The sequence below is a fragment of the Malus sylvestris genome, chromosome 9, assembly GCF_916048215.2.
Source record: "Malus sylvestris chromosome 9, drMalSylv7.2, whole genome shotgun sequence".
In the NCBI taxonomy this organism is placed as follows: Eukaryota; Viridiplantae; Streptophyta; class Magnoliopsida; order Rosales; family Rosaceae; genus Malus; species Malus sylvestris.
The window spans coordinates 26,522,336-26,545,284 of NC_062268.1; the positions used below are offsets into that span (position 1 = coordinate 26,522,336).

Consider the following 22,949-nt stretch of genomic DNA (forward strand, 5'->3'; position numbering starts at 1 on the left):
AAAATCAAAAAGATCTGTTTCAACCTCAGCAACATTGGCTTCAGAACTTTCTTTTCCTTTGGTTTTCAACTTAGGACAATCTTTCTTCCAATGGCCCTTATTATGACAAAAGGCACATTCATCCCTTTCCAAAGGTTTTCTACCTTTAGAGTTTCCTCTAGGTCGAGACTGTGATTTTTTCCTACTAGAAGATGATCTCCTCTCCGATGATCTACCTCTAACAAATAAAGCTTCAGAGGTACTATCATGATTTTTATCTCTATGCCTCATTTCATAATTCATCAAGGCATTTGACACATCTTCAAATTTCACAGTTTCTTTACCATGCATAATAGTGGTAACAAAATGCTCATAAGAGTCCGGCAAGGAATTCAACAATATTAAGGCCTTATCTTCATCCTTAATATCCTCATCTAAATTTAACAAGTCGGCAATCAACTTATTAAAAGCATCAAGGTGTCTAATCATTTTTGTACCTTCTTTGTATTGAAAGCGGTAGAGCTTTTTCTTCAAGTGTAGCCGGTTCTCTGCACTCTTCGTCATATACTTATCTTCCAATTTTTGCCACAACACACTTGCTACTGTCTCCCGCATCACAAAATATTTCTGAGTTTTTGCAAGGCACAACCGAATTGAAGAGCAAGCCCACAAATTTAATTTCTCCCATTCCGGCTTCGACATAGCTTCCGGCTTCTCTCCCAAAGCGGCAAGTAGATCTTGTTGAGCCAACACATCTTTGACCTCACATTGCCACATCCCGAAGTTGTTTGTGCCATCAAACTTTTCCACTTCGAACTTTGCATTTTGCACCGTAGTTCTTGCAAACCCGGAGCTGCTTCCAAAAGGATTCTCATCTTGCCCGTCTGACATCTTTGGCAACTAGACAGTACCCAAGAGCAACCAGTGCTTTGATACCAATTGTTGTGCTAGGATAGCACCAAACCCGTTGGAACCAACTCAAGCTAACCCACAGGAAATTTATCAAATGAAAATGCAAGAACAAAATATAAAAGACACCAAGATTTTAACGAGGTTCCTCAACAGTCAGTGTAACTGGAGTACGTCCTCGGAGCAGTAGGAGCTCACCCAATAATCCACTATCAACCAATTGGGAGTTTACAAAGTGTTGGCAATCTCACAATCTAAATAACCCAATACACCCAATAGCTCTCACACACCAAGGAAACAAATAGAGAAAGAAATATAGTGATTAATTTCTTCTCTATACAAAGCTCAAAGCTATTACAACAATAATACTTTGATGGAGTGAGAACTAACCAAGAAAGAAAATCACATTTCTTTCTTATATGGGAGCTGCGTACCTCTCTTCTTCTTTATGCTGCTCCCCTCTATTTTCTTCTTCTATGCGACTGCCTTTCTCTTCACTGATTTCCAAAGCAGCAATTGCTGCCTAATAAATCCCTAAGTCTCGTGACTTCTCACATGGACCAAAGAAAAAACAAAATGACTTTAGACAAGGTTCCATGTTTTCCTCCCCAAAACATGGAAGAGGTTGTCCACCTTTTTTCTTTATAATTTTTTATAGCCAAAAGTTGGCCACTTGGCCACATACTCCAACACAAGAGAGCAAGTAGTGAGAAGTGAGAAGAAGCAACAAAGCTTCTAAGAGTGTTTGAGTGTTTCCTCTTGTACTAGTTTGTGAGTGAATAAAAAATCTTGTGTAAAAACTTTGAGTGTTCTTTCTTTCTCTTGCCTATCAATTCCGCTGCATTACATTCTTCTTTGTGAGATAAACATCTCCAAAGTAGTGAAGTCTTTTTAAGCCCCAACATCCCTCTCCACCAGATGATGGTGCCAAGCACCTTTCAAACACTCTCTCACAAACCACTGACAGTTTACTTTCCTGCATTATCATACGAATATGATATGTCACTCAAATGGTATATATTTGGAAATCGCAGTGAGGTTCGTCAACTTACATGTTTTAATTGTTCCCGAACATAGTCCACAAGTTGTTGACTTGACATGCAGTCCCTGGAGAGAGCTTGCATCAGCGTTTCAACAAAGTAGCAGAATGTAAAGTCAACGTGTGCATGTTATTATGTTAATGCATCAACAAGAAGTTATATTTCTGATAGGAAAGTTTATTACAAAGGAAACTTTACCATATCCCATCACAGGCTATGACCAGAAACTCATCATCATCACAAAGCTCAACCTACATGAAAGGTAAATTTTGAATTAAAAACATAAATTAGTGAAACTTTCTTCCTTTAAAACTTTGGAAGTGTGACTAGCATCTAGATTATATAACTTGGATCACAGAAAAAACTTTTCCTCGAAAAAAAAAATAACACGTTGTTTTGTTTATAAGATTGGTTGTAAGTATATACGGTTCAAGTTTCTCATCCCAATTTCACATCATTTAGTTCTGAAATGAAATGCTGCATACGCTAGTTATGTCGGGATTGGCAGTCACAATCTGCATTTCAACGGGCAACTGTTTGTTCTGCTTGAGTTCCGCATCCCCTGCAAGCAACAACATTTAAATACATGAAATTCGAATGAAAAAAAGGGTTATTTCCGAGTTTCTCCTTTCAAAGGGTAAGGAAAATTTTCGTATCAATCGCTCTCGCCAAGTTCAAACTTCCATTGACCCTTCCAACTTGGATAAATCCACCAGCCTTGAGAATTCTTTCTTTCTCATTCTCCATGTCAGGTTTATGATCTTTAGACAAATTATATGCCTGCATTTAAAACTTTAATAAGGAATCACAGACAAAGTCGGCAGTAAAGCAACACAATGGCAGAAACTCAATTCCTAAAAGCTTGAGTACAATAGTTGGTGTCGGAGCAGTTTTTTTATACAAGCAACGATAGATTCATCTTTCATTAATCATCCCAAACAATACATAGGTAACATTTGGGTACAATACTTCAGTGACCAAGAAAATGATCTGGAGGTGAATTTGCTTAAACAAGACAACAATAATAACCCCTAAATGGCTACCATATGTACGAAAAATAAACTGCATCATGAGCAGTTTGTTAAGTGAGTTTTACCCAAGTGAAAAGTGTGGCAGATGGGGATCATAACGATCCTTTTGATGATTTAATCTGACGTTGATATTAAACTTTAGGAAGCCCTTACCAACACCATTTATTTCAAATGGAATATTCATCATTTAATTAAAAAAAAAAAACCAAAATGTACAGAAAATTAAGAGAAAATAAAAAGCATAAATTACCACGACACATTTAATTCAGTAACTAACGAATATATGCAGCAGATATTCGCTCCCTCTCTCTCTTCCTACTTTCAAAACCATATCAAATGCATATTCTTCAATTTTATTTCTATTTTTATAAAAATCTTCCCACATTTAATTAGCCTTATATTTTCCACTTACAAATCTCCTGAAAACCCTCCTCTTTATCTTTTTTTCATTTTTTAAAATCCTTAGGGTTTATGCTTTAACTCACCAAAATCCATTGCTCTACCTTCAAAAGGCTAGACTATTTCTTCTGTATCTTTCCCTGGCTTTCAATACAATCCTTCTCCTCTGTGGTAATTTTCCAATTTCTAGTCTGTTTTCTATTTTTAATTTTTTTCACCAAGATTTTGTACTTGATGATTTTTTTATGTATTTTTCTCAATGATTAATGATTGTGTTGTTTTCATCGCTGATATTCTTATGGGTTTTGGGTAATTCATGGTTTCTTGAAATCAAAACCCTCTAAGGATTTGATCTTGTTAATGTTGTAATGTGCTTCTAATGCTTTTGTAATTTAGTTTTCTGTATAATATTATTAGTAATTTTTGTTATTCATTTGGTTATAAAACATACATAAATTCTTGCAGTGCGAAGAAATGGCTAAGCAGAACACAGCAAAAGAAGATTTCTCCCTAAAGGAGACCTCGCCGAACATCACTGGCCGGAGGTTCTCCACGGGTCCCATGACCTCCTTTGATCTTGTCGAGCACATGCAGTATCTCTATGTCAGGATTGTGAAAGCCAGAGATTTGCCACCTACTGCCGACCCTTATGTTGAACTGAAGCTCGGAAACTACCGGGCAGTAACAACACCTTTCAAAAAAAATCCGAACCCCGAATGGAACCAAGTGTTCGCTTTTTCGAAAGACAGAATTCAAGCTGTTAGTATGGAGATTTTGGTGAAGGACAAGGCTGTTGTTGCAGAAGGTGGTGATCATGGAACCATTGGGATGTTTGGTTTTGCTATGGCTGAGTGTCCTAGTAGGGTTCCGCCGGATAGTCCGTTAGCGCCGCAATGGTACATGCTGGAGGATCAAAACAAGGCCAAGATTAGAGGAGACCTAATGCTTTCTTATTGGATTGGGACGCAAGCAGATGAGGCCTTTCCAGATGCTTGGCACGCTGATGTTGCATCGGTAAGTGGGGATGGACTTTCAAGTACTCGTTCGAAGGTTTACCTTTCACCTAGGCTTTGGTACATGAGAGTGAATGTGATTCAAGCTCAGGATCTTGTGTTAAAAGACAACAACAGAAAGCAAGCACCGGAGTTTTTTGTGAAGGCTCAGTTCGGGAATGTGGTTTTGAGAAGTGGAGTCTCGACGGATAAGAATTTCAACCCTACTTGGAATGAGGATCTAATGTTTGTTGTTGCAGAACCGTTCGATGATCCTTTGGTGATAAGTGTTCAGGAGAAAACGAATAACAAGGAGGAATCTGCCGGGCAGATTGTGATTCCTTTGAGGGATGTGGATAAGAGGATAGACGCTACTCCGGCTACTCCCAAGTGGTATAATCTTGGGACGGTTGAAGTAGTTGAGGGTGTGCCAAAGGAGGTGAAGTTTGCGAGTAAGATCCAAATAAGGGTGAGTTTGGATGGAGGATATCATGTTCTTGACGAGCCAGCTCACAGTACTAGTGATCTGAGGCCAACTGCAAAGCTTCTTTGGAGGCCTCCGATCGGGATTTTGGAATTGGGAATCTTGAATGCAACTGGTTTGTCACCAATGAAGCCTAAGAATCGTGTTGACGCATATTGTGTAGCAAAATATGGGACAAAGTGGGTGCGAGCAAGGACGGTTGTTGATTGTTTGTCTCCCAAGTGGAACGAACAATACACATGGGAAGTCTATGATCCATGCACTGTCATTACCATTGGAGTTTTCGACAATGGGAACTTGCAGGGTGGCGATAAGCTGGGCATGGATTTGAGTATTGGGAAGGTAAAGATCCGTCTATCTACCCTTGAAACTGGTAGGATTTACACGCATTCATATCCTCTTGTGGTTCTACAACCTACTGGGGTGAAAAAGATGGGTGAAATCCAACTGGCTCTGAGATTTTCGTGTCCGTCTTTGCCTAACATGCTGCTCACATACACACGGCCTCTGCTGCCTAAGATGCACTACATTATCCCACTGTCTATATACCAGCTTGCTAGTTTACGACACCAAGCTGCATTGATTCTCTGGTTGAGGTTGAGCCGGGCTGAGCCACCACTTAGGAGAGAGGTTGTGGATTACATGTTAGATTCCACTGCGCATCTGTGGAGTTTTCGAAGAGGCAAGGCCAATTTTGTCAGGATCATCAAGCTATTTGATGGTTTGGTCATGATGTTCAAAGGGTTTGATAAAATACGGAAATGGACTAACACCATTACCACGGTGCTTGTTCACGTTGCCTTCACGGTCATGCTTTTTTTCCCTGGTCCGACAATTTGCTTAATGTTTTTATTGCTGTTGCTGAAAGGGGTTTGGAATTACCGGAAGAGGCCTAGACAAATTGTGCACATAGACACAGAACTGTCACAAGCATATGGCGTACATCCAGAGGATTTGGACGAAGAGTTTGATACTTTTCCAACAAAAAAGACGGGCGATGTTCTGAAACGAAGATATGATCGTCTTCGAGGCATTGCAGGGAGGATTCAGGCAGTGTTGGGGGACATAGCGACACAAGGCGAAAGGGTGCAGTCTCTGCTGAGTTGGAGGGATCCAAGAGCCACAACTTTATTTATGATCTTCTGTATTATTGGTATGATCCTATTTTATGTCTTCTCGTTGAAGTTGATAGTTTGGCTTGCAGGATTTTATGCAATGAGACATCCAAAATGTCGGGATAGATTCCCTTCGCTCCTGCAAAACTTGATCAGGAGGTTGCCGGCAAGATCAGATAGCATGTTGTGAGGAGAGCTTTAATCTTTGGTATTTCGATCAGTCGAAGTTTATCTATGGACATTTGTTTTGTGTTTAGTTTCTTCTTCTTTCTCTTTTCTTTATAGAACAGTTGGCATATGTTGATCATGTTCTCTAATAAAGATGATTTGTATGCTATCAGAAACACTTCTAGCTATGTTCTGTAATGAAGCACTTCTTTTTTCTCTTTAGAAAACCTTGCCACGATGACTTACATAGTTCCAAGCACTTCTATAATTTGATAAAGACGATTTGAAAGTACCCTAAAATTTAGAAGGGACCGGACAAGAAATCTCAAACTCTTACACTATGTTTGGATGAGGGAAATAAACTTGGAATTTGGATAAAAGTCAGAATTTATAAATTGACATGCACCAATTCCCTTGTTTGGATTTATAACATAGAAATTTAGAATTTCCGCGTGGAAAAAAAACTTGGAATTTGGGGCCTCCAATTTCCAAGTTTAAATTTCATGTAAATATGTGTCATTTCCCAATTTCTATGATTGGGAGTTTAAAATTAACAAATTCCATTTTCAATTCCATTGTTCTTTTAAGTTAACCAAATAACAAAATTCACAAATTCTAGGAAATAAAATCCCTTCATTTCAATTTCCATCATTTTAAAATTTCTTAGTAATCTTAAATTTCTTCATCCAAACATAGTGTTATGCAGCAAGAAAAAAAGATTCTCAGGTTTCATTGATACCTTAAGGAGCAAACTAAAGGAAGAAGACTGTAAGGTGATATGAGAATGAGAGTGATTGGAGCTTAAGAAGATAAGGAAAAAGAGAAAACTTTACTCTAGTATTGCATATAAATAAATATTCCTTAACGTTATGGCACTACAGGTCTTGCATTGATCCAAACGAAAGTTGTAACGATAGGGATATCCGCAGACAGGGAACTGGCATAACTACGACAATATATTCCATAGGTAAAAAATTTCATTGAAACTGCAGCATACCTCACCCTTCCTGGATATTACGCAGCGAGAATCACCAGCATTGGCAACAACAAGTTGTTTGTTCCGGATAATAGCAACACAAGCTGTACTTCCAGAATTTGGTCCATCAAAATCAGAATGAGGCCCCTGGCATCAAACCCCAATACTTTTCTTCGTGAAAATAGGGTTACATAGTAAAATTTTAAAATAATAAAGCACACCAATAAAATTTCAAATATATTTATCATAGTATTAAGGCTAATTATCTCAAACTGTCAATGACAGATAGTTAAAGATGATTCACTCCCTCCCGCTGCCATATAGATTGTTTTTCACCTCAGCTTAAGTTTGATAAGTGGCAATCATGTTAAACTGAAGAAATTAGATGAAAATTTTCGTGAAGGACTTCAAAGCTTGCGAAAACATTGCCATGATGACTAGGAAGAATTTAGAATGACTAGGAAGAAATCTCAAACTCTTATAAAAGGAGGAAAAAAAAAAAGATTCTCAGTTACTGTCTCCATTCTCATCTAAAACATTTGTCCATCTGGTGATATGGTTTCCAAAAGAAATGGAGAATATAGTACAATTGTTAATGCAGCTTAAGTAACCGCTGTGTAAAGAGTACCTCCTCAGAAGACCACTGACCAACATGGTCATTGAATGCACTACTCTTCGCTTCAACACTCTTCGGAGAAAAAATGAACCTTTCTATAAGACCAGAAACTTTGTCTATCTTATCTCCCAGTACAGCTAATTCTCTCCAGCCTCTTTGTCCGCGCATCATCTCATCCATCCTGCCTCGGTTAAAAGCAATTTCAGATGACAAAGTATCTCGTAGATAATCATATCTATCCAAATTCTTTCTACCCCTCATTACAACTTTCTTCCACTTATTGTGTTCCATCATTACATGCCCTCAATTGTGGTTGCCATCTCTATTTTTGGGACTTTTAATATAATACATGAACACAAACATCCTATAACTCAATGATAATAAAAGAAAAAGAACGAGCATGGTATGTCAGTATGAATTATGTGCAAGGTGACTTATCATAGGCGCATTAACAGAATGGAGCAGTGACAATTACTAGCAGTTGTAGGTGAAACGTGACCGGGTTTGAAGTTACTAATCTGTTTACAACTTATTATGCATGCGCTGGAAATTGTTAAAGTGAACATTAATGATACAAGGGCTTAAGTAACCTGAGAAAAGCTTTCTGCAGAGAACTGCCTAAATCGCCAGCTAGATATGCTTCATCCTTGAGTACCTGTTGATGGAGATACTTGGCGCAGAAATTTGCCACTGCTTTACCTGCAAACCCATCACTAGTGATGATAAGGCCTCATCACAGTACCAACCTATAAAAACTTAAAATATTAAGGAATCCCATCTCACTAATTAAACCACCTCCGTCCCTTCTTTTGTGGGGCTACGAGGTGGGAAGAAACAAGAAAGGTTCATAACTGAAAAATACAAGAAATATACAACATTTCCAGGAGTTTGAGGACTAGCCCTTATATGGAAACCTCGTGCAAAATGTGGACATTCGCGCACACATGGTTTCGTAATTTGTTTTGAATTTATTTTATTTAGTAGATTTGATTAGGATTTTTGGAGTGTTTCGTAGTATATCTAAAACTCAAAATAAAAGTTGATTCCAGGTATGTGATCTATGAGAGTATAACAACCTCGACAGTCCCCTATGAACATGAAAACCAATTACAAATGGAAAAAGTTTCTCAAAATGACAAGAAAGATAACAATATAAAAAAGTAAATGTTGAATTACAGAAAACCTAACCTCCATGTCCATCATAAACACCAAAGAAAGATGTTGAACCGTCAAAATCTGGATAAGCAGCATGCTACAACAAAAGTCTAGTACTTTTAGTAGATAATAAGAAAAACAGTATTTAATCGATGGCAAATTTGAGAGCTACTAGTTCACTAGACACTCCCTCTGAATAAAAGACTACATTCTCTTCTCTATTTAGCAGGGCATGTTTGAAAAGAAACATTGTATTTGCATAAAGATGCGGCTCTTTGAACAGCCTTGGTTCCATTCATCAGCTAGATGCCTAAACTTGAAGCAGTCATTAAGTTACCGACTTCCAGCTACTCATGTAAAATCCTCTTCTCGCTCTGAATTCACTATATATTATATAGATATATGGATGTAAGTTATATACAAAATAAATAACTGAATATCACTTTCCTGTTCAGACGACGACAATTGTAAGTGAAATGTAAATCTTGCACACATACGAAGCCAAAGCAAACAAAACAACTAAGCTGCACTCTCTACTCAAGTAACCCGATCTAAGCGAATGTAAATTAAGAAGAATAACGTAATAAAGCCTACTTACAGGATCTTCCATGGTTGAACGCCACCCTTGCATGGAGGATGACCCGTATCGAAGTCTGTCATTCTCACCATCTTCTGAGACCTTATCAGTTTTTGGAGCGCTGAGATATATTCCCAGCTCCAGTTGCAACCACATTATCAAACTCATGATCAATCATACATATCATCAAGCAATACAGTCATTTTCAATCCACAAGCACACAAACACACGCATTTCTTTGTTAATTGTTGTGACAACAAATATTACATATATTCCCTTCCTATTTGTGCACAAGAAACTGCAAGATTCAAAAGTTTCTTAATTCGGCTTGAGAATAATAAATGCATAGAAGACGACGGCATTAATTATCAATGGATCCTTTGCTTGCTATGCAATACTCATCAAAAGATCCAAAACAATTCAACACCCGTAAAACAAAAGCCTACCATCTCTAATGAAAAAAATTTCCAAAATGTACCAACCATTTCCAAATAATGCAGCTGAAAATGAAGGAAATTTCCTGCGTTTTCTTGGGAACCAAACAGATCAAACAATAAAGATTACCCAAAAAAAAAAAAAAAAGGAAAATTCAACAAATCAGATTCCAGGGTCACAAGCACAATGACAATAATTCAGCTGAATGAAGCAGTTATTATTAATTATTTTATAGACAAGAAGATTAAAAAATTCAACATTCAAAAGGGTGTAGGGATCGAAGGGAGCACACTTACTGATTGGTTTGATTTGGGCGTATATTTGATCCGATTGAATTGAAGGAATGATTCTCACGAGAGTGAGTGGAATTTGATGATATACACATATATATTATGTATATTATATATAGGCGCTTGGCACTGAGCGGGCGGACACGCGCCATTCATAGAGGCAACAATTGCTTCTGTTGCAAGAAAAGAAAAGAAATTTTGTCCAAAAAAAGAAATGAAAATAAATAAACAATCACACTCACTATTTCAAACTAAAGATTTTCATTAAACCATGGAGGAACCAATGAATTCATCACAAGTGACCAAAACTCATAGCTGTAGAGAGTGCCATCAAAATAACTCATCTCCAGCTCGTTTGAAAATGCTTATCTAAAACACTTATGCTTATGAGTGTTTTTATTGAAAGCTCTTCTATTAGAAGCAGACCAAAAAAGTTTAATAAAACTCTATATGCAATTGAAGTCTTCTTCCTAAAAGCACTTCAGTTGCTTTTTTTATTTTTTTTATTTTTTTTTATTTTTTACTTAAAAATACTTTTAACTTGTTATGTCAAATGATGTCTGAAACACTTTTAGTTATCTGAAATTACTTTTTGCTACTTATCAATATTGAACTGATAAATACATAGCACCAGATTCACATTCAGTAAAGGTTAATGAGTATATTCTGCTCAAAGGTGTTTTCCTTATTAATTCGTGTTTAGTTGTTCAAGAAATTGAACTTGTGGTTTATATGTTATCGATAGGTAATTAATATGCTGAAAAGTGTTTTCTTATTAAGTTCAACTCTAAATCAATGTATACTGAAGCATGGAATTGACAAGATAATATATACTTCATATGCTCAAAATTGTTGAAGTTATATACGTTTGCCCTTGTGTTTTATGTTTATGTTATGCAAACCTAACATAATCGGTTTATATCCAAAGATGATTATGGACTTATGTTATTGTTGCAATTAGAAAACATTTAGTTAACGTTTTCTATTTCTGTCAAATGCTCGATGAACAAAATTTACTGACTATTTTATGTAGTTTTTAATCACAAGAACCACTTCTCTGTAGTTATTTGGCTTAAAGATGAGGTCTTAAAAGTTATTATATGTGTTTTGAGCTTACAAATTCTATAATTGTAGATCCCAACTCATGCTTTACTAGTGAGAGTATTTAAAAGGTATTTTTTCCGTTGTATAGGCATTTATAAAATTTTGACTTTTTTAATCAATGGAAGTAAAAGCTTGCCTTTTGTTTTGAAAAATAATAATTCAACTAGGCTGATAGTTTAAGAGTAAATTTTGTTTTAACTTTTGTTTAAAATTCTTAATGAGAGATCCTAATTTTGTAAGCAATATGCTGTATTCTATTCGTTCCCTTATTCTTATATTGTTTAAATTGACATAAATTCATGCTAGGGTTTATTTTGTTTAGTGAAAGTGATATTTGGTTCACCAGTTTTAGACACCATGACATAGTTTGCAACTGTATGCTTGGATTGAATGTTCATGTGATTATAGAGCACAAATGCATAAAGATATACATTTGGATTTCTATAGTTATGCATTCAATTTGAGTATTGGCTTTCTTTTGAGAGATAGTTCCTTGTATTATCAGTTTAGTGATCACCATTATTCTTGTTATATACAAACTGGTTCTTATTGACACTCAAAGTAGAAGAATGTAAGACTCATCTTGAGTATCAATTATTTTGTGAATCGAATTACTTGAAAGTCAAGTAACTTGATCTTCAAGTTATTTGACTCTTGTGATTTATATTGATTGACAATATTCATGGAACCGAGATAGTTGACTATTTGGTAATCTAATTAAGGAAGACATATTGTTCATGCCTTGGTAGGACAACATTTTGATTTTATAATGATTTGGTGTATCTTTCTGTTAACTATAATATACAGTTTTAGAGGAACTCTAATCACTATATATAGGATTTCCCTGCTCTCACAATAAGCATTCTATTACGTGCCAAACCCTATTCACAGCAAGAACATATAGTTTGGGGAGAGTAAAAGACATTCTTATGCATGCCCCGATTCCTCTTCTACATATAAATGAATTGTAATTGGTTAATTGTAATTCAATTTATTGAATCTGCGATCCTAATGCCTCATTGTTCTTATAATTTGATAATATACCTTACAAACAATTATAAAAAGAATTGGTCACTGTAAAATTTTGGGCTGCTAGAAAATTGATCGATTCACTATGACTATACATGCATCCTTGGAAATTTGGGAAAAAGAAACTTGTGCATATGTACGTGTGCTTGTAACATAGCTGCTCACCTTCTCGCCTCTTCTGACGTACGACGTACTGGTCTTCATAGAAAGAAGAAATAAATTTCCTTAATGAGCATACGTATTGTCCATCCAACTCGGGCAATTTCTTCATTTCCTACTTCAACGTATTTTAAATATAGTGAGTTATCAAATCCAAGCCATTACATAGTCACCAAACAGAGTCATAAAGGTTTAAGATAGAAACATGAAATCTCCAAATTAAGCCTTTACGAATGTAACGATCCATCCCCAAATATTACGGGTTTTATAATTTTAAAGTGTGAAAATTACCAAACTGCCCTTAAGTTTTGAATTCCATAAAATCTTCGTTTTAGCTCCAAATTCCATTCCGCTTGCACCCATGCGTTTTAGCTCCAAATTCCAAACACTAGGATAGGCACGTGCTGGCTGACACCCGAGAGTGACGAAGCCATTTTAACATGCATGCAAATCAAAATGTGTGATCAGAAAGAAATATACTAATGCAGAACCATGTTCACAACATACAACTACAACAACAACAACAACAACAAAGCCTTTTCCCACTACCATGTTCACAACATACAACTAATCAAGAATAATATGAAAGATTTATTATGAAAGGTTTATTATTCTGCATTAGTATATTTCTTTATGATCAATAACAACAACAACAACAACAAAACATTTTCCCACTAAGTGGGGTCGGCTATATGAATCCTAGAACGCCATTGCGCTCGGTTCTCTGTCATGTCCTCCATTAGATCCAAGTACTCTAAGTCTTTTCTTAGGTTCTCTTCCAAAGTTATCCTAGGTCTTCCTCTACCCCTTCGGCCCTGAACCATTGTCCTGTAGTCACATCTTCGAACCGGAGCGTCAGTAGGCCTTCTTTGCACATGTCCAAACCACCGTAACCGATTTTCTCTCATCTTTTCTTCAATTTCGGCTACTCCTACTTTACCTCGGATATCCTCATTTCTAATCTTTTCCTTTCTCGTATGCCCACACATCCAATGAAGCATCCTCATCTCTCAACACCCAACATTCTGTGCCATACAGCATCGCCGGCCTTATTGTTGTCCTATAAAATTTTCCCTTGAGCTTCAGTGGCATACGACGGTCACACAGCACGCTGGATGCACTTTTCCACTTCATCCATCTAGCTTGTATTCTATGGTTAAGGTCTCCATCTAATTCTCCATTCTTTTGTGAGATAGATCCTAGGTAGCGAAAGCGATCGCTCTTTGGTATTTCCTGATCTCCGATCCTCACCCCTAACTCATTTTGGCCTCCATTTGCACTGAACTTCCACTCCATATATTATGTTTTTGATCGGCTTAGGCGAAGACCTTTAGATTATAACACTTTCCTCCAAAGGTTAAGCTTCGTATTTACCCCTTTCTGAGTTTCATCTATCAACACTATATCATCTGCGAAAAGCATACACCAAGGATTATCATCTTGAATATGTCCAATTAACACATCCATTACCAATGCAAAAAGGTAAGGACTTAAGGATGAGCCTTGATGTAATCCTACAGTTATGGGGAAGCTTTCAGGTTGTCTTTCATAAGTTCTTACGACAGTCCTTGCTCCATCATACATATCCTTTATAGCTTGGATATATGTTACTCGTAATCCTTTCTTCTCTAAAATCCTCTAAAGAATGTCTCTTGGGACCCTATCATACACTTTTTCCAAATCTATAAAGACCATGTGTAAATCCTTTTTCCCATCTCTATATCTTTCCATCAATCTTCGTAAGAGATAGATTGCCTCCATGGTTAAGCGCCCTTGCATGAACCCAAATTGGTTGTCCGAAACCCGTGTCTCTTTCCTCAATCTATGCTCAATGACTATCTCTCAAAACTTTATTGTATGACTCATTAGCTTAATACCCTTATAGTTCATGCAATTTTTTACATCGCCCTTATTCTTGTAGATAGGTACCAAAGTGCTCTTTCGCCACTCATTTGGCATCTTCTTCGTTTTCAAAATCTTATTGAAAAGGTCAGTGAGCCATGCTATACCCGTCTCTCCCAAGACCTTCCACACTTCGATCAGTATATCATCAAGGCCCACTGCTTTTCTATGCTTCATCTTTTTCAAAGCTACAACCACTTATTCCTTCTTGATTCGACGGTAAAATAAGTAGTTTCTACACTCTTCCGAGTTACTTAACTCCCCTAAAGAAGTACTCCTTTCATGTCCTTGATTGAAAAGATTATGAAAATAAACTCTCCATCTGTCTTTGACCGTGTTCTCTGTAGCAAGAACCTTTCCATCCTCATCTTTGATGCACCTCACTTGGTTTAGGTCCCTAGTCTTCTTTTCCCTTGCTTTAGCTAGTTTATAGATATCCAACTCTCCTTCTTTGGTATCTAGTCGCTTATACATATCGTCATAAGCCGCTAGCTTAGCTTCTCTCACAACTTTCTTCGCCTCTTGCTTTGGTCTTCTATACCTTTCACCATTTTCATCGGTCTTATCCTTGTATAAGGCTTTACAACATCCATTCCTTCTTAGCCTTCACCTTTGTTTGTACCTCCTTATTCCACCACCAAGATTCCTTTTGGTGTGGAGCAAAACCCTTGGACTCTCCTAATACCTCTTTTGCTACTATTCGGATACAACTAGCCATGGAATCCCACCTTTGGCTAGCTTCCCCCTCTCTATCCCACACGCATTGGGTGATTTCTTTCTCTTTGAAAATGGCTTGTTTTTCTCCTTTTAGATTGCACCATCTAGTCCTTGGGCACTTCTAAGTCTTGTTCTTTTTTCTCTCTTTTGATATGTACATCCATCACCAACAAGCGATCCCTTGCATGAACCCAAATTGGTTGTCCGAAACCCGTGTCTCTTTCCTCAATCTATGCTCAATGACTATCTCTCAGAGCTTTATTGTATGACTCATTAGCTTAATACCCTTATAGTTCATGTAATTTTGTACATCTCCCTTATTCTTGTAGATAGGCACCAAAGTGCTCTTTCGCCACTCATTTGGCATCTTCTTCGTTTTCAAAATCTTATTGAAAAGGTCAGTGAGCCATGCTATACCCGTCTCTCCCAAGACCTTCCACACTTCGATCAGTATATCATCAAGGCCCACTGCTTTTCTATGCTTCATCTTTTTCAAAGCTACAACCACTTATTCCTTCTTGATTCGACGGTAAAATAAGTAGTTTCTACACTCTTCCGAGTTACTTAACTCCCCTAAAGAAGTACTCCTTTCATGTCCTTGATTGAAAAGATTATGAAAATAAACTCTCCATCTGTCTTTGACCGTGTTCTCTGTAGCAAGAACCTTTCCATCCTCATCTTTGATGCACCTCACTTGGTTTAGGTCCCTAGTCTTCTTTTCCCTTGCTTTAGCTAGTTTATAGATATCCAACTCTCCTTCTTTGGTATCTAGTCGCTTATACATATCGTCATAAGCCGCTAACTTAGCTTCTCTCACAACTTTCTTCGCCTCTTGCTTTGGTCTTCTATACCTTTCACCATTTTCATCGGTCTTATCCTTGTATAAGGCTTTACAACATCCATTCCTTCTTAGCCTTCACCTTTGTTTGTACCTCCTTATTCCACCACCAAGATTCCTTTTGGTGTGGAGCAAAACCCTTGGACTCTCCTAATACCTCTTTTGCTACTATTCGGATACAACTAGCCATGGAATCCCACATTTGGCTAGCTTCCCCCTCTCTATCCCACACGCATTGGGTGATTTCTTTCTCTTTGAAAATGGCTTGTTTTTCTCCTTTTAGATTCCACCATCTAGTCCTTGGGCACTTCTAAGTCTTGTTCTTTTTTCTCTCTTTTGATATGTACATCCATCACCAACAAGCGATCCCTTGCATGAACCCAAATTGGTTATCCGAAACCCGTGTCTCTTTCCTCAATCTATGCTCAATGACTATCTCTCAGAGCTTTATTGTATGACTCATTAGCTTAATACCCTTATAGTTCATGTAATTTTGTACATCTCCCTTATTCTTGTAGATAGGCACCAAAGTGCTCTTTCGCCACTCATTTGGCATCTTCTTCGTTTTCAAAATCTTATTGAAAAGGTCAGTGAGCCATGCTATACCCGTCTCTCCCAAGACCTTCCACACTTCGATCAGTATATCATCAAGGCCCACTGCTTTTCTATGCTTCATCTTTTTCAAAGCTACAACCACTTATTCCTTCTTGATTCGACGGTAAAATAAGTAGTTTCTACACTCTTCCGAGTTACTTAACTCCCCTAAAGAAGTACTCCTTTCATGTCCTTGATTGAAAAGATTATGAAAATAAACTCTCCATCTGTCTTTGACCGTGTTCTCTGTAGCAAGAACCTTTCCATCCTCATCTTTGATGCACCTCACTTGGTTTAGGTCCCTAGTCTTCTTTTCCCTTGCTTTAGCTAGTTTATAGATATCCAACTCTCCTTCTTTGGTATCTAGTCGCTTATACATATCGTCATAAGCCGCTAGCTTAGCTTCTCTCACAACTTTCTTCGCCTCTTGCTTTGGTCTTCTATACCTTTCACCATTTTCATCGGTCTTATCCTTGTATAAGGCTTTACAACATCCATTCCTTCTTAGCCTTCACCTTTGTTTGTACCTCCTTATTCCACCACCAAGATTCCTTTTGGTGTGGAGCAAAACCCTTGGACTCTCCTAATACCTCTTTTGCTACTATTTGGATACAACTAGCCATGGAATCCCACCTTTGGCTAGCTTCCCCCTCTCTATCCCACACGCATTGGGTGATTACTTTCTCTTTGAAAATGGCTTGTTTTTCTCCTTTTAGATTGCACCATCTAGTCCTTGGGCACTTCCAAGTCTTGTTCTTTTTTCTCTCTTTTGATATGTACATCCATCACCAACAAGCGATGTTAATTAGCCAAGCTCTCTCCCAGTATAACTTTGCAATCGTTACAAGTTATACGGTCCCCTTTCCTCATTAGAAGAAAATCTATTTGTGTTTTTTACGACCCACTCTTGTAGGTGATCACATGTTCTTCTCTCTTCTTAAAGAAGGTGTTGGCTAAGAAGAGATCATATGTCATTGCAAAATCCAAGATAGCTTCCCCATCCTCGTTTCTCTCCCCAAAACCATGGCCACCATGAAAAACTCCATAGTTGATTGTTTCCTTGCCTATGTATCCATTTAAATCTCCTCCTATAAATACCTTATCCGTCTGAGCAATTACTTGCACCAAGTCTCCAAGGTCTTACCAAAATTTCTCCTTCAAACTCATATCTAACCCTACTTGAGGTGCGTACGCACTAATCACATTGATGAGTTCTTGTCCTATTACAATCTTGATTGCCATGATTCTATCTCCTACCCTCTTGACATCTACAACATCTTGTGTCAAGGTCTTGTCCACGATGATGCCAACACCATTTCTCGTTCTATTTGTACCTGAATACCAAAGTTTAAAACCTGAGTTTTCTAGATCCTTTGCCTTAAGACCAACCCATTTAATTTCTTGTAGGCACATAATATTTATCCTTCTCCTCACCATAACTTCCACAACTTCCATAGATTTTCCCATTAAGGTTCCTAGATTCCACGTTCCTAAACGTATTCTACTCTCTTGAACTTTAAGCTTCTGTCCTAGCTTCTTCACCCTCCATCGTCTAATAGGATCAAAGTACATCTTTTGTGTGTCCTGTGTAAAGTTGATAGGAGAATATGCTCCCAAACAACTTTGTGTGGAGTCGTTCAAAAAGAAGTTTCTATGACCTCCTTGCTTATTTAACACTGCATCCGGGTGCCGATGGAGATACAGCAACCCTTGCTCACTTATCACTGTGCTCGAGCCACACATCGCACCACTTACGGGTGACGTCCTAGCTTTAGCACGAATTCGTTCTAGATTCATTTTAACAAGGATTCGACATAACCTAGGAGTGCCGGCTGTCGACTACCTGACGCCCTCCCTCTCTTCATTTATCCGGGCTTGGGACCGGCAATGTAAGATAAACTTACAAAGGCGGAGTTAGTATATTTCTTTATGATCACACATTTTAATTTGCATGCTTGTTAAAATGGCTTCGTCACCCTCGGGTGTCGACCAACACATGTTTATCCTGGTATTTGGAGATATCGGGATCGGGGCATGTCAACGAAATTCAAATTTTTGTATCATCAAATAATCAGTGAGTTCCAAACACACAGTTTGTGACATCCCACATCACCCAGGGGAGTGATCCTTAAATGTATATTCATATCCCTACCTAGCACGAGGCCTTTTGGGAGTTGACTGGCTTCGGGTTCCATATGAACTCTGAAGTTAAGCGAGTTCACCCGAAAGCAATCCCATTATGGGTGACCTACTAGGAAGTTCTCGTGTAAGTTCCCAGAAACAAAACCTTGAGGGCATATCGGGGCCCAAAGCGGACAATATCGTACTACGGTGGTGGAGCGGGCCCGGGATGTGGTGGATCCCGGGCCGGGATGTGACAATTTGGTATCAGAGCCAATCCCTGGTCGGAAGTGTGCCGACGAGGACGTCGGGCCCCTAAGGGGGGTGGATTGTAACATCACACATTACCCATGGGAGTGATCCTTAAATGTATATTCCCATCTTTACCTAGCACAAGGCCTTTTGGGAGTTCACTAGCTACGGGTTCCGTAGGAACTCCGAAGTTAAGTGAGAAGGAGGCCAGAGCACTCCCAGAATGGGTGACCCACTGGGAAGTTGCTCGTGAGTTCCCAAAAACAAAACCGTGAGGGAATGGTAAGCCCAAAGCGGACAATATCGTGCTACGGTGGTGGAACAGGCCCGGGATGTGGTGGACCCAGGCCGGGATATGAGAAATGGTATCAGAGCCAATCCCTGGCCAGAAGTGTGTTGATGAGGACGTCGGGCCCCTAAGGGGGTGGATTGTGACATCCCACATCGCCTAGGGGAGTGATCCTTAAATGTATATTCCCATCCCTACCTAGCACGAGGTCTTTTGGGAACTCATTGGTTTTGGGTTCTGTAGGAACTCTGAAGTTAAGCGAGATGGAGGCCAGAGCACTCCCAGGATGGGTGACCCACTAGGAAGTTGCTCGTGAGTTCCCATAAACAAAACCGTGAGGGAATGGTAAGCGCAAAGCGGACAATATCATGCTATGGTGGTGGAGCGAGCCTGGGATGTGGTGGAACCTGGGCCGGGATGTGACAAATTGGTATCAGAGCCTATCCCTGGCCGTAAGTGTGCCGACGAGGACGTCGGGCCCCTAAGGGGGGTGGATTGTGACATCCCATATCGCCCAGGGGAGTGATCCTTAAATGTATATTCACATCCTTACCTAGCAGGAGGCCTTTTGGGAGCTCACTGGCTTCGGGTTCCGTAAGAACTCCGAAGTTAAGCGAGTTCGTGCGAGAGCAATCCCATGATGGGTGACCCACTAGGAAGTTCTCGTGTGAGTTCCTAGAAACAAAACCGTAAAGGCGTAGTCGGGGCCCAAAGCTGACAATATCATGCTATGGTGGTGGAGCGGGCCTGGATGTGGTGGACCCCGGGCCGGGACGTGACACATTTGATTTCTCTTTCATACAAGCTTTCCCTCTTTTCCTGAAACTACTTACAGTAAAAACTTTTACAACGTACTAGAGAACAACTCCGATTATGTAGCTGGGCCTTGTCAAGCTGATCACGATGCCGACTAGTGACAATGACAATAAGATAATGTACATATGAATTTGTTTCCCTGTGAATGAGGTATGCTTTGTCAACTTGAGAACTCCATCTTTCCAGGAAATGATGATGTGCTTGAACGGCTCCTTGAGCTTTCACTTCCAGATTTTTGACTTATCACATCCTTAAACACAAGTGAAGGAATGAATAAACAAATAAACTGGAAGAAAACATAGAAATAGAAAACCACAAACACAAGCGTTATGGCATGTATGCAGTTCAGGTTTTATGTTATGCAACTCACTTGTATCGAAGGATTTGAGCGTTGTCTCAGTGAGAATACTCCAGTAGCACCAAGCATGACACAATTCAAGCTCTCATCGGCAAGTGCTCTCAATCTGTTAAGTTCAGGCAGCACAACCTTGCCAAGATCTGGCCTGTCCTTTCGCCTCATTTCAGCACACTGTAAACAGAGCTTGGCAAACTTCAAGGCTTCCTCAACTGGCCAATCAGGAACAGCAAGGTCAAGCATCTCAGCAAAAGTCCCCGTCTCAATAGCCTGTTCAACGTGATGAGTCAACCCCATTGGTGGCTTGGCTGTTATAAGTTGTAGAAACATGACACCAAGTGAGTAGATATCAGATTTTGTCCCAAGCAAGCCAGTTTGCTGATTCTCTGGGTCGATGTAGCAAAATGTTCCGGCTGTTGATGTCATGTGATACTGAGTGACGGTGTTGGCTACAGATGGAGGGACAAGCCTAGCTAAACCTACATCACTGATCTTGCTCACATAGTTATGGTCTAGCAAGATGTTGCCGGGTTTTAGGTCACGATGTACGAGGGGTTCTGGCTTGGTCTGATGAAGGAACAAAAGTCCTGTCCCAATTTCTGCAGCAATTCGGAACCTTATCTGCCAAGGAATAACTGGGGTGTTACCTCTGCTGAAGAGGCGATCTTCCAAGGTCCCATTACCCATGTACTCATATACCAAGCAACCATAATCTGGGCAAGCTCCAAGGAGTAGAACCATGTTTGGATGTCGTATACAGCTTAATACCTCAACCTGAACAACTTAGGTCAGTCAGATAAATATCCACACTAATACATGATCAACAAATTGAATCCCCATTTAGATTAATAAACAACAACAACAACAAAGCCTTTTCCCACTAAGTGGGGTCGGCTACCCATTTAGATTAATAAGTATCAATAATCCTAGAATTCATGATTAAATAATGAGACCTAAGAGGATCACTTGCATCAGAAACTACTCGCATGAGTGAAGTTCATATTATATTCTTTCTCATTTTACTTTCGTAATATTTTTCTGACATTATCTATGTTTTCTTTTACTTCTACCACAGGAAAACCACTCGATCAGTTTTATTTTCGAACAATATGGTCCCATTCTGGAAACAAATATGAAGTTCACTCTTTAATTAATTCATGATCAGATTTAACAAGTAATTACTTAATGGTTATCATTGTTTATGATAGGAAGAGAGTGTTGTATATTTGAAGATATATAGTAGTTAAAAATTGATCATGTTCCATGTCACAAACCTCCTGCTTGAACTGCGACTGTCCTTGAGCTGCATCTGGACGTAGAATTTTTATCGCCACTGGTGTGTGGTCTAGTTCACCTCTGTATACTGGCCCATAGCCTCCTTCACCAATATTTCGATCTTGTGAGAAATCATTCGTTGCCTTTTCAATCTCCTGAATTGTGTATTTCCTGTACCTAAGATCATATGACCTTGCTTGAAGTGCCTTATTCTTCTCTTCGGATTCTTTAAGAGCTTTCATTTCTGCAACCCTTCTTTTTTGTGCTTCCAATTCAGCAATCCTTTGAGCTGCTTCAGCTGCCTCAATGGCTGCCTTACATTTTGCTTTCTCCTTCTCCACGAGTGCCAATGCAACTTCCTCAGCATGTCATGCCGCTTCTAGCCTTTGTTCATCTTCCATTTTCCACTGGTTAATTTCTTTTTCCTGTGATGATTTTTTGGTTAGAACATATGTTAAACAAATTCTATGCTCGATTAAGGTATCGTATAGTATAGACCTTGTGTTTTTCTATCAGAGCTTCCTTGCATGCTGTACTGTACATTTCCATTGTTTGTTTCAGCTCTAGCTTGAGCCTCCTCATCTCAGATTCCACATCGTCCTGTTATTGTCGAGGAGAATGGTATTAGATTTTGACGAAAGGTTTATATAGTAGGAGGCCTTGCAGATTCCAATGTTTACAATATATGCTGGCAATTATCTTAAGTACCATATTTTGTGATGATGACGATGATTTTCCACTGTCAATTGAACATGATGACATTTCACATTGCAAAGAGCCCATATCTAAAAACTTGTGTCTTGAGTAAGATGATGTAGGGCTTCTGTTGTCCCCGTCCGAGCCGATTGAAAGTCGAGAGTTCATTCCTGATTCTACTCCTAAGTCGCAGCGAGGTGACATACGATCAATGCTTGGCCTTCCACTACTTACAAATGATATATCAGTTTCTGGTGAAAGCTCATATGATTTGTCCATTGAGGGTCTTCCTCTTGCGAACGGTGACCTGTAAATCATTTTTGTTGGGTTAGCCCCTCTCATTGATCAGGTATTCCCTTTTTCATAGTTGTTCACACAAACATATCGGCTTTTAGAACTCCGACCGAAAAAGGCATAGCATTTGTGTATCTACAGCGTACCCTAAAAGAAGTCATCCGCGCATTGTATTCAGAGAATATATGCATTTCTAGAACATAGATATGCCTATGCACTCAAATGCGATAGGACTAGGAGATTAGGGCTTACTTGATTTGAATGTCACCATCTGGCTGGTTACGAGTAGAACAGTACTGCATCCTATCCGATGCTGCATTAATAAAAAAACTTCAGTCAATT

General features: G+C 38.9%; 2 protein-coding genes, 1 long non-coding RNA gene and 1 pseudogene across 4 annotated transcripts; 1 reads left to right on the forward strand and 3 right to left on the reverse strand.

Annotated features, from left to right (window-relative positions):
* Positions 1–1,934: 1,934 nt before the first annotated feature.
* LOC126582075 (uncharacterized) lies at positions 1,935–2,501 on the reverse strand. The gene is made up of 3 exons (XR_007609264.1): positions 2,414–2,501; positions 2,127–2,179; positions 1,935–1,995 (listed from the first exon to the last, which is right to left on the reverse strand). It is a non-coding gene; the product is annotated as an uncharacterized LOC126582075 (long non-coding RNA).
* LOC126582071 (FT-interacting protein 3-like) lies at positions 2,053–6,296 on the forward strand. 2 transcript variants are annotated; one of them, XM_050246051.1, is made up of 2 exons: positions 2,053–2,190; positions 3,824–6,296. In XM_050246051.1, the coding sequence occupies exon 2, from the start codon at positions 3,833–3,835 to the stop codon at positions 6,137–6,139; it is 2,307 nt and encodes a 768-aa protein (XP_050102008.1). In that variant the 5' UTR covers positions 2,053–2,190; positions 3,824–3,832; the 3' UTR covers positions 6,140–6,296. The 2 variants fall into 2 exon arrangements, with proteins under 2 accessions (XP_050102008.1, XP_050102009.1); XM_050246052.1 differs by lacking the exon at positions 2,053–2,190 and adding an exon at positions 3,394–3,529.
* LOC126633910 (probable protein phosphatase 2C 60) lies at positions 2,541–10,155 on the reverse strand. The gene is made up of 6 exons (XM_050304439.1): positions 9,463–10,155; positions 8,898–8,961; positions 8,300–8,408; positions 7,693–7,890; positions 7,115–7,202; positions 2,541–2,708 (listed from the first exon to the last, which is right to left on the reverse strand). The coding sequence occupies exons 1-6, from the start codon at positions 9,607–9,609 to the stop codon at positions 2,559–2,561; spliced, it is 756 nt and encodes a 251-aa protein (XP_050160396.1). The 5' UTR covers positions 9,610–10,155; the 3' UTR covers positions 2,541–2,558.
* Positions 10,156–20,147: 9,992 nt separating this feature from the next.
* LOC126633911 (U-box domain-containing protein 52-like) lies at positions 20,148–22,532 on the reverse strand (annotated as a pseudogene).
* Between the last annotated feature and the right edge of the window lie 417 nt (positions 22,533–22,949).